Source organism: Melanerpes formicivorus, unplaced genomic scaffold (assembly GCF_026170545.1).
Source record: "Melanerpes formicivorus ecotype bairdi unplaced genomic scaffold, bMelFor1.0.p_v2 SCAF_598, whole genome shotgun sequence".
NCBI classification, from domain to species: Eukaryota; Metazoa; Chordata; class Aves; order Piciformes; family Picidae; genus Melanerpes; species Melanerpes formicivorus.
In genome coordinates, this window is record NW_027142950.1 from 84,554 (window position 1) to 95,373 (window position 10,820).

At 58.2% G+C, this 10,820-nt stretch overlaps 1 protein-coding gene across 1 annotated transcript; it reads left to right on the top strand.

The window, feature by feature from the left end:
• Positions 1–3,952: 3,952 nt before the first annotated feature.
• TTC5 (tetratricopeptide repeat domain 5) lies at positions 3,953–10,334 on the top strand. Its single transcript, XM_068170789.1, is given in 13 exon segments — positions 3,953–4,216; positions 4,393–4,624; positions 5,637–5,674; positions 5,676–5,849; positions 7,430–7,486; positions 7,488–7,563; positions 7,810–7,900; positions 8,106–8,163; positions 8,736–8,831; positions 8,833–8,906; positions 8,992–9,174; positions 9,558–9,702; positions 10,132–10,334. Coding segments are annotated over 13 exon segments (1,611 nt in total). The 3' UTR covers positions 10,255–10,334.
• Positions 10,335–10,820: the final 486 nt, after the last annotated feature.

Consider the following 10,820-nt stretch of genomic DNA (forward strand, 5'->3'; position numbering starts at 1 on the left):
GAGGGAAATAGACCCAAAATGGGCAGAAAACGACCCAAAAAGCAGAAAAAAAGGAGATGAAGGGACCCAAAAGGGCCAAAAAAAGAGGGAAATGGGCCCAAAAGAGACAGAAAGGGACCCAAAAAGGGCAAAAAAAGAGGGAAATGGACCCAAAAGGGACAGAAAAGCAGGGAAATAAGCCCAAAATGGGCAGAAAGGGACCCAAAAAGGAGGGAAAGGAACCCCAAAAAGAAGGGAGAGGGACCCAAAATGGGCAGAAAAGGAACCAAAAGGGGCAGGAAAGGAGGGGAAAGGGACCCCAAAGGGGCAGAAAATGACCAAAAAGGGCAAAAAAGGAGGGAATGTGACCCACACAGGGCAGAACTGGACCAAAAAGGGGCCGAGAAGGACCTCAAAAGAGCTAAAAAGAGCTAAGAAGGAGGGAAAGGGACCCAAAAAGGGCAGAAAAGGAGGGAAAGGGACCCAAAAGGGGCAGAAAAGGAGGGAAAGGGACCCAAAATGGACATAAAAGGACCTAAAAAGGAGGGAAAGGGACCCAAAAGGGGCAGAAAAGGAGGGAAAGGGACCCAAAAGGGGCAGAAAAGGACCCCAAAAGAGCCACAAAGGGGCAAAAAAAAGGAGGGAAATGGACCTAAAAGGGCAGAAAAGGACCTAAAAAGGAGGGAAAGTGACCCAAAAAGGGGCAAAAGAGAAGGGAAATGGACCCAGAGTGGGCAGAAAAGGAGCCAAAAAGATGAAAAAAGGAGGGAAAGTGACCCAAAAGGGGCAGAAAAGGAGGGAAATGGACCCAAAAGGGACAGAAAAGGAGGGAAAGGGACCTAAAAGGGGCAGAAAAGGAGGGAAAGGGACCCCAAAGGGGCAGAAAAGGAGGGAAAGGGACCCCAAAGGGGCAGAAAAGGAGGGAAAGTGACCCAAAAGGGGCAGAAAAGGAGGGAAAGTGACCCAAAAGGGACAGAAAAGGAGGGAAAGGGACACAAAAGGGGTAGAAAAGGAGGGAAAGGGACCCAAAAGGGGCAGAAAAGGAGGGAAAGGGACCCAAAAGGGGCAGAAAAGGAGGGAAAGGGACCCAAAAGGGGCAGGAAAGGAGGGAAAGGGACCCAAAAGGGGCAGAAAAGGACCCCCAAAAGAGCCACAAAGGGGCAAAAAAAGGAGGGAAATGGACCTAAAAGGGCAGAAAAGGACCTAAAAAGTAGGGAAAGTGACCCAAAAAGGGGCAAAAGAGAAGGGAAATGGACCCAGAGTGGGCAGAAAAGGAGCCAAAAAGATGAAAAAAGGAGGGAAAGGGACCCAAAAGGGGCAGAAAAGGAGGGAAATGGACCCAAAAGGGACAGAAAAGGAGGGAAAGGGACCTAAAAGGGGCAGAAAAGGAGGGAAAGGGACCCCAAAGGGGCAGAAAAGGAGGGAAAGGGACCCCAAAGGGGCAGGAAAGGTGGGAAAGGGACCCAAAAGGGGCAGAAAAGGAGGGAAAGTGACCCAAAAGGGGCAGAAAAGGAGGGAAAGTGACCCAAAAGGGACAGAAAAGGAGGGGAAAGGGACACAAAAGGGGTAGAAAAGGAGGGAAAGGGACCCAAAAGGGGCAGAAAAGGAGGGAAAGGGACCCAAAAGGGGCAGAAAAGGAGGGAAAGGGACCCAAAATGGGCAGGAAAGGAGGGAAAGGGACCCAAAAAGGACAGAAAAGGAGGGAAAGGGACCCAAAATGGACATAAAAGGACCTAAAAAGGAGGGAAAGGGACCCAAAAGGGGCAGAAAAGGAGGGAAAGGGACACAAAAGGGGTAGAAAAGGAGGGAAAGGGAGCCCAAAAGGGTTAGAAAAGGAGGGAAAGGGACCCAAAAGGGGCAGAAAAGGAGGGAAAGGGACCCAAAAAGGGGCAGAAAAGGAGGGAAAGGGACCCAAAAAGGGCAGAAAAGGAGGGAAAGGAAACCAAAAGGGACAGAAAAGGAGGGAAAGGGACCCAAAAGGGACAGAAAAGGAGGGAAAGGGACCCAAAAGGGGCAGAAAAGGAGGGAAAGGGACCCAAAAGGGGTAGAAAAGGAGGGAAAGGGAGCCCAAAAGGGGTAGAAAAGGAGGGAAAGGGACCCAAAAGGGGCAGAAAAGGAGGGAAAGGGACCCAAAAGGGACAGAAAAGGAGGGAAAGGGACCCAAAAGGGGCAGAAAAGGACCCCAAAAGGGCCACAAAGGGGCAAAAAAAGGAGGGAAATGGACCTAAAAGGGCAGAAAAGGACCTAAAAAGGAGGGAAAGTGACGCAAAAAGGGCAAAAAAGAAGGGAAGTGGACCCAAAAGGCGCAGAAAAGGATGGAAAGGGAGCCCAAAAGGGGCAGAAAGGGACCCAAAAAGGCAGAAAAGGAGGGAAATGGATCACAAAGGGCAAAAAGGAGGTAAATGGACACAAAAAGAACTTAAAAAGGAGGCAAAGGGACCCAAAATGGGCAGGAAAGGAGGGAAAGGGACCCCAAAAGGGGCAGGAAAGGAGGGAAAGGGACCCAGAATGGGCAGAAAAGGAGGGAAGGTGACCCAAAAAAAGGGCAAAAAGGAAGGGAAATGGACCCAAAATGGGCAGAAATGGACCCAAAATGGGCAGAAAAGGAGGGAAATGGACCCAAAAGGGGCAGAAAAGGAGGGGAAGGGACCCCAAAAGGGGCAGAAAAGGACCTAAAAGGGGCAGAAAAGGAGGGAAATGGACCCAAAATGGGCAGAAAAGGACCTAAAAAGGAGGGAAAGTGACACAGAAAGGGCAAAAAAGAAGGGAAATGGACCCAAAATGGGCAGAAAAGGACCCAAAATGGGCAGAAAAGGACCCAAAATGGGTAGAAAAGGAGGGAAATGGACCCACAAAGGGCAGAACTGGACCCAAAAGGGGCAGAAAAGGACCTTAAAAGAGTTAAAAAGGACCTAAAAAGAGCTAAAAAGGAAGGAAAGTGACCCAAAAGGGGCAAAAAAAAGAAGGAACATTGACCCAAAAAGGGCAGAAAATTAGGGAAATCGACCCAAAATGGGCAGAAATGGACCCAAAAAGGGCAAAAAAGGAGGGAAAGGGAACCAAAAGGGACAGTAAAGGACCCAAAAGGGGCAAAAAAAGAAGGGAAATTGACCCCAAAAGGGGCAGAAAAGGACCCAAAAGGTACAGAAAAGCAGGGAAATAGACCCAAAATGGGCAGAAAGGGACCCAAAAAGGGCAAAAAAGGAGGGAAAGGGACCCAGAATGGGCAGGAAAGGACCCAAAAGGGGCAGAAAAGGACCTAAAAAGGAGGGAAAGGGACCCCAAAGGGGCAGGAAAGGAACCAAAAAGTGCAGAAAAGGAAGGAAAGTGACCCAAAAAGGGGAAAAAAAGGAAGGGAAGTGTACCCAAAATGGGCAGAAAAGGAGGGAAATGGACCCAAAATGGGCAGAAAAGGAGGGAAATGGACCCAAAATGGGCAGAAAGTGACCTAAAAAGGGCAAAAAAGGAGGGAAAGTGACCCAAAAAGTGGCAAAAAGGAAGGGAAATGGACCCAAAATGGGCAGAAAAGGGGCAGAAAAGGAGGGAAATAGACCCAAAATGGGCAGAAATGGACCCAAAAAGGGCAGAAAAGGAGGGAAAGGGACCCAAAAGGGGCAGAAAGTGACCTAAAAAGGGCAAAAAAGGAGGGAAAGTGACCCAAAAAGGGTCAAAAAGGAAGGGAAATGGACCCAAAATGGGCAGAAAGGGAGGGAAATAGACCCAAAATGGGCAGAAATGGACCCAAAAAGGGCAGAAAAGGAGGGAAATAGACCCAAAATGGGCAGAAAAGGAGGGAAATAGACCCCAAAAGGTCAGAACTGGCTGCAGTTTGGGGCCAATTTCGGTCACTTTCAGCCCAATTAAATCTGACCTGGGACCCCCCCCCAAAAGTGGACCTGGGGCAGCCCTTAAAAGGCAGCCTGGGGAAGGGGCCCTTTTCGGCCGCCATCTTGTGCGTGGCGCACGGCAGCCAATGGGGAAGCGGCTTTGGCGGGGTGGCCGCCGCCATCTTGAGTGTGGCTCAGGCGCCGAAGCCGCTCCGGCAGGCGCGAAAGCGGAAGTGGGTGGGCGGGGCTTCGCGCCGCGGCTGGAGCTGGCCATGGCCGAGGCGGCGGCGGCGGCGGCGGCGGCGGCGGCGGAGGGTGAAGGAGGAGAAGAAGAAGCGGCCGCGGCGGCGGCGACCACCACCGCTGCCGCCGAGGAGGACGAGGATGAAGAGGCCCTGAAGAAGCTGGAGGTGAGGAGGGGAAGGACCGCGAGGGGGTTGGAAGAGAGCGGGGAGGGAGGTTCGGGGGGGACTGGGAGCGACCGGGAGCGACCGCGAAGGGGATTTGGGGGGACACCCCCTTGGGGGGGAGAGGCCTTTCGGAGGCCCTCGGCTGCTCCCCGCTGATCCGCCCCCGGGGCGCGCAGGAGCTGGTGGAGAACCTTTACCGCTACCGCGAGCGGCTAGCGGCGGAGACCGGAAGTGTGGCAGGCGGGGAGGCCGGAAGTGTGGCAGGCGGGGACGCCGCCGGAAGTGAGGGGTGCGCCCAGACCGGAAGTGGGGCGGCCGAAGCGGGGAGAAGCCCTGGAGGGACCGGAAGTGAGGATGCCTTGGTAGAGGAGATGGAGAGGACCTTAAAGCTGATGGAGGCTGTGCCAGGTACTGCCCCCTATTGATCCCCACGGGTCCCTATTGATCCCCACGGATCCCTATTGATCCCCACTGCTCCCCATTGATCCATACTGGTCCCCATTGATCCATACTGGTCCCCATTGATCCATACTGCTCCCTATGGATCCCCACTGCTCCCTATTGATCCATACTGGTCCCCATTGATCCCCACTGCTCCCTATTGATCCATACTGGTCCTTATTGATCCATACTGGTCCTTATTGATCCATACTGGTCCATATTGATCCCCACTGGTCCCTATTGATCCATACTGGTCCCCATTAAGCCATACTGATCCATACTGGTCCCTATTGATCCATATTGGTCCCTATTGGTCCCCACTGAGCCATATTGACCCCTATTGGCCCCTTACTGGTCCATATTGGTCCCTTACTGGTCCATATTGATCCCCACTGAGCCATATTGATACCTCTTGGCCCCTTACTGGTCCATATTGATCCCTATTGGTCCCTTACTGGTCCCTATTGGTCCCCATTGAGCCATATTGATCCCTCTTGGCCCCTTACTGGTCCCTGTTGGCCCCTTACTGGTCCCTACTGATCCCCATTGAGCCATATTGATCCCTACTGGTCCCTTAGTGGCCCTTAGTAGCCCATACTGGCCCCTTAGTAGCCCATACTGGTCCCTTAGTGGCCCTTAGTAGCCCATACTGGCCCTTAGTAGCCCATACTGGTCCCTTAGTGGCCCTTAGTAGCCCATACTGGCCCTTAGTAGCCCATACTGGTCCCTTAGTAGCCCATACTGGTCCCTTACTGGCCCCTTAGTGGCCCATACTGGTCCCTTAGTGGCTCTTAGTAGCCCTTACTGGCCCCTTAGTGGCCCTTACTGGCCCCTTAGTGGCCCTTAGTAGCCCTTACTGGTCCCTTAGTAGCCCTTACTGGTCCCTTAGTGGCCCATACTGGTCCCTTAGTGGCCCTTAATGGTCCCTTAGTGGCCCACGTTGGTCCTGACCGCTGCCTCCTCCCCTCCCCCTCCCCAGTCTCCGGGCGTGGCCGGGGGCGGGCCTGGCTCCTGCGGGGGCCGCGCCCTGCTGGCCAGCCCCCGGGGCCACGCCCGGGCGGAGCAGGCCCTGGGCCACGCCCTCAAGCTGGAACCGGGCCTGGGGATTGGCTGGAGCCGCCTGGGGGAGCTCCAGTGGCAGCGCGGGGACCGGAAGGGAGCCGCCCACTGCTTCCGCAGGGCGCTGCAGCTGGTACGGGGGGAGGGGGCTGGGAGGGGCTGGGGTGGGGCTGGGAGGGGCTGGGAGGGGATTGGGAGGCACTGGGAGGGGGTTTGGGGCAGCTGCAGTTCCGCTGTGCGGCCACCGGAGGGAGGCAGAGAGCAATGGGGAAGGGAATAGGGAAGAGCCTTGGGAGAGGCTTTGGGGCTGCTGCTGCAGTTCCCCTGCGCGGCCGCCTAGAGGGAGCCAGAGAGCAATGGGGAAGGGCCTGGGAGCCAGGCTGGGACTCCTCAGCAGCTCTTCAAAGGGCAACGCCGGGTGGGGCCCACCGGGAGCCTTCAAAGGGCGATGGGGGGAGGGCCCAGCTGGGAGGGGCTGGAGGCCATTTTGGGGCCATTTTGGGTCCTTTTTGGGCTCATTTAGGTTGACTTTGAGCTCCTTTAGGCCAACTTAGGTCCACTTGAGGCCAACTTAGGTCCACTTGAGGTCAACTTAGGTCAACTTGAGGTCAACTTAGGTCAACTTGAGGTCAACTTAGGTCAACTTTAGGCCTACTTAGGTCAACTTGAGGTCAACTTAGGTCAACTTTAGGCCAACTTAGGTCAACTTGAGGCCAACTTAGGTCAACTTGAGGCCTGCTTAGGTCCACTTGATGCCAACTTAAGTCAACTTGAGGCCAACTTAGGTCAACTTTAGGCCAGCTTAGGTTCACTTGAGGCCTACTTAGGTCAACTTAGGTCAACTTTGGTCAACTTGAGGCCTACTTTGGTCAAGTTTAGGCCAACTTAGGTCAACTTTAGGCCTGCTTAGGTCACTTTAGGTCAACTCTAGGCCAACGTAGGTCAACATGAGGCCTACTTTGGTCAACTTTAGGTCCACTTGAGGCCAACTTAGGTCAAGTTTGGGCCCACTTGGGTGAAGTTTAGGCCAACTTAGGCCAACTGTAGTCAACTTTAGGTCAAGTTTAGGCCATCTTAGGCCAACTTAGGTGAAGTTTAGGCCAACTTAGGTCAACTTTAGACCACTTTAGGCCAACTTTGGTCATCTTGAGGTCAATTTAGGTCATCTTGATGTCAATTTAGGTCAACTTGAGGCCGACTTAGGTCAACTTGAGGCCGACTTAGGTCAACTTGAGGCCAACTTAGGTCAACTTGAGGCCAACATAGGTCAACTTGAGGCCTATTTAGGTCAACTTTAGGCCAACTTTGGTCAACTTTAGGTCAAGTTTAGGCCAACTTAGGTCAACTGTGGTCAACTTTAGGCCATCTTTGGCCAAGTTTAGGCTAACTTAGGTCAACTTTAGGCTGATTTAGGCCAACTGTGGTCAACTCTAGGCCAACTTAGGTCAACTTTAGGCATACTTAGGCCAACTTAGGCCAAGTTTAGGCCAACTTAGGCCAAGTTCAGCCCAATCCAGGCCAACTTTGGCCACCTTCAGACCAACTTAAGTCCACTTGGGGCTCTTTGAGGCCACCTTGGGTCCACTTGGGGTCCCTTTGGGTGCCCCCAGAGTGGGTTTGGGTGCCCCCAGAGTGGGTTTGGATGCCTCAGAGGGTGTTTGGGTGCCCCCAGGGACGGGTCCCTGAATCTGTTTCTGGGGTGGGGGGGGGCAGGGCCAGGACGCGGAGCCTCGCCGGCTGCTGTCGATGCTGCTGAGGGCAGGGGGGGGATGGAGGGGCCCTGAGGGAGAGCCTGGCCCAGGCCGAGGCTGCGGTGCGCTGCGAGCCCAGGGACGGCAGGAACTGGTGTGAGTGGGGCTGGGGGGGGGGGCTGGGAGGGGGCTGGGGGGGGCTGGGAGGGGCTGGAAGGGGCTGGGAGGGGCTTTGGGGAGGGTGGGAGGGGGTGGGAGGGGCTTGGAGGGGGTTGGGAGGCACTGGGAGGGGGTTGGGAGGGGGTTGGAGGGCCTGGGAGGGCCTTGGGCGGCTGTGGGCGGAGCCTAACGCCGGCCCCGCCCCCCCCCGGGGGTGGGGGGCGCGTCTCTGATTGGCTGCAGACGTGCTGGGCAACGCCTACGTGTCGCTGTTCTTCCAGTCGGGGCAGAGCCCGGAGTGGGCCAAGAAGGCCCTGGGGGCCTATGGGCAGGCGGGTAAGGAGGGGCTGGGGGGGGAGTGGGAGGGGCTGGGGGGGGAGTGGGAGGGGCCTGGGAGGCACTGGGAGGGGCTAGGAGGGGAGTGGGAGGGGCTTGGAGGAGTGGGAGGGGCTGGGGGGGGACTGGGAGGGGATTGGGAGGGACTGAGAGGGGGATGGGGGCGTGGCCTAACCCAAGCCCCGCCTCCACCCCACCCCCCAGGAGCGGGTGGACCAATCAGAAGCCAACAACCCGGACCTGCACCTGAACCGCGCCACGGTGAGCAGCCCCTGGGGGGTGTGGGGGGGGACCCATAGGAGCCCATAGGGAGCCATAGGAGCCATAGGAGCTATAGGGACCCATAGGAACCATAGGGACCCATAGGAACCCATAGGAGCCATAGGGATCCATAGGAGCCATAGGGACCCATAGGAGCCATAGGGACCTATAGGGACCCATAGGAGCCCATAGGGACCCATAGGAGCCATAGGGACCCATAGGAGCCATAGGGACCTATAGGGACCCATAGAAGCCATAGGGACCTATAGGGACCCATAGGAGCCATAGGGACCCATAGGAGCCATAGGAGCCCATAGGGACCCATAGGAGCCCATAGGGACCCATAGGGAGCCATAGGGACCTATAGGGACCCATAGGAGCCATAGGGACCCATAGGAGCCATAGGGACCTATAGGGACCCATAGGAGCCATAGGGACCCATAGGAGCCATAGGGACCTATAGGGACCCATAGGAGCCCATAGGGACCCATAGGAGCGATAGGGACCCATAGGAGCCATAGGGCCCCATAGGGTCCAGCCCCTCCCACTCACCCCCAGCCCCCTCCCCGCAGCTGCTGCAGTACCAGGAGCGCTTCGGGGCGGCGCTGGAGGGCCTGCTCCGGGCCTCCCTCCTGGCCCCCGGCTGGGAGGAGCCGCGCCGGCGCCGGGGCCCAGCTCTTGGACTACCTGCGGCAGCTCTGCGGCCTGCTGGCCAATGGGGTGAGAGGGGCGGGCCCCTGGGGGTGGGGGGAGGGGCCTGGGAGGGGCCTGGGAGGCGACTTGGAGCTTATTGGTCCCCTCTCTCCCCCTTCTCCTTCTCCCTTCCAGGCTAAGCCCCGGGGGCCGGCGGAGGCGTGGCCAGCAGGGGCCCCTCCCCCCCTCCCTGTTGGGCGGCTGCTCGTCCAAGCTCCGCCCCTCGCCCCTCCCCTCCCTGCAGCCCGGGGCCAACCCGGGGCTGGCCCTGCTGGGCCGAGTGCAGTTCAGCCTCCTGCCGCCGGGGGGAGTCCCTTAGTGAGTGGCGCTGGGAGGGGGCTGGGAAGGGACTGGGTGTGGCTTGGGAGGGGCTGGGAGGCACTGGGAGGGGCTTGGGAGGCACTGGGTGGGACTGGGAGGGACTGGGTGGGACTGGGTGGGGCTTGGGAGGCACTGGGAGGGACTGGGAGGGGACTGGGTGGGACTGGGTGTGGCTTGGGAGGCACTGGGAGGGGCTGGGTGTGGCTTGGGAGGGGCTGGGCGGGGCTTGGGAGGGGCTGGGGTGGGGCTTGGGATGCACTGGGCGGGGCTTGGGAGGGGCTGGGTGGGACTGGGCGGGGCCTGGGAGGGCACTGGGAGGAGCCTGGGCGGAGCTCGGGGCCCTTACCTGCCCCCTCCCTGCCCCTCCCCCCTCAACCCAGCACGCTGGGCGTGGCCGACGGGTGCGGCGGGGCGGTGGCCGTCACGGTGTACAACGCCGCCCCCGATTGGTCGGTGCTGGTGGGCGACGCCCTGGGGGTGCCGGAGCCCCTCCTGGTGCAGCATCAGCATCAGCACCAGGGGCAGGTGAGCTGGGGGGGGGGTGGGAGGGGCTAGGAGGGGAGTGGGAGGAGCTGGGAGGGAGTTTGGGGCAGCTGCAGTTCCGCTGCGCGGCCACCGGAGGGAGGCAGAGAGCAATGGGGAAGGGAATAGGGAAGAGCCTTTGGGGCTGCTGCTGCAGTTCCCCTGCGCGGCCGCCTAGAGGGAGCCAGAGAGCAATGGGAGCCAGGCTGGGACTCCTCAGCAGCTCTTCAAAGGGCAACGCCGGGTGGGGCCCACCGGGAGCCTTCAAAGGGCGATGGGGGAGGCGCAGCTGGGAGCCCCGCTGGGAGGGGCTGGGGGGCACTGGGAAGGGCTGGGAGGGGGTTTGGGGGGTCCCTAGGGCCTTACTGGGTGGCACTGGGAGGGGGGGGTCCCTAGGGGGGGGGTCCTTACCCAGTCCCTCTCTCCTTGCAGACCTTCTCCTTCCGGAGCATCCGAGTCTCCTCCCCTCTCTCCCTATTGGTCAACGGCCGACGCCCCCCGGGCCACGCCCTGGCCCCCGCCCGCCTGGCTCTCACCAACGACCCCTCCCAGTGAGCCTGCCCCCCGCCCCCCCACAGGGGGGTGGGGGTTGGGCCTGAAGGAACCAATAAACAGCTCTCAGTGTGCTCCCTAAACCACTCCCACTCCCTCCCAGGCCCCTCCCACTTCCCAGCCCCCCCTAGGACCCATAGGGAGCCATAGAGACTCATAGGAGCCCATAGGGACCCAGAGGAGCCATAGGGACCCATCGGAACCCATAGAGACCCATAGGAACCCATAGAGACTCATAGGACCCACAGGAACCATAGAGACCTATAGGAGCCATAGGGACCCATAGGAAGCCATAGAGGCTCATAGGAGCTCATAGGACCCATAGGGACCCATTGGACCTATAGGACCCATAGGAGCCCATAGGAGCTATAGGAGTCATAGGGAACCATAGGGACCCATAGGAACTATAGGGTCTCATAGGGACCCATAGGGAGCTGTAGGGTCCCATAGAAACCATAGGGTCCCATAGGGAGCCATAGGGACCCATAGAGGCTCATAGGAGCCATAGGAGCTATAGGGTCCCATAGGAACTATAGGGTCTCATAGGGACCCATAGGGAGCTATAGGGT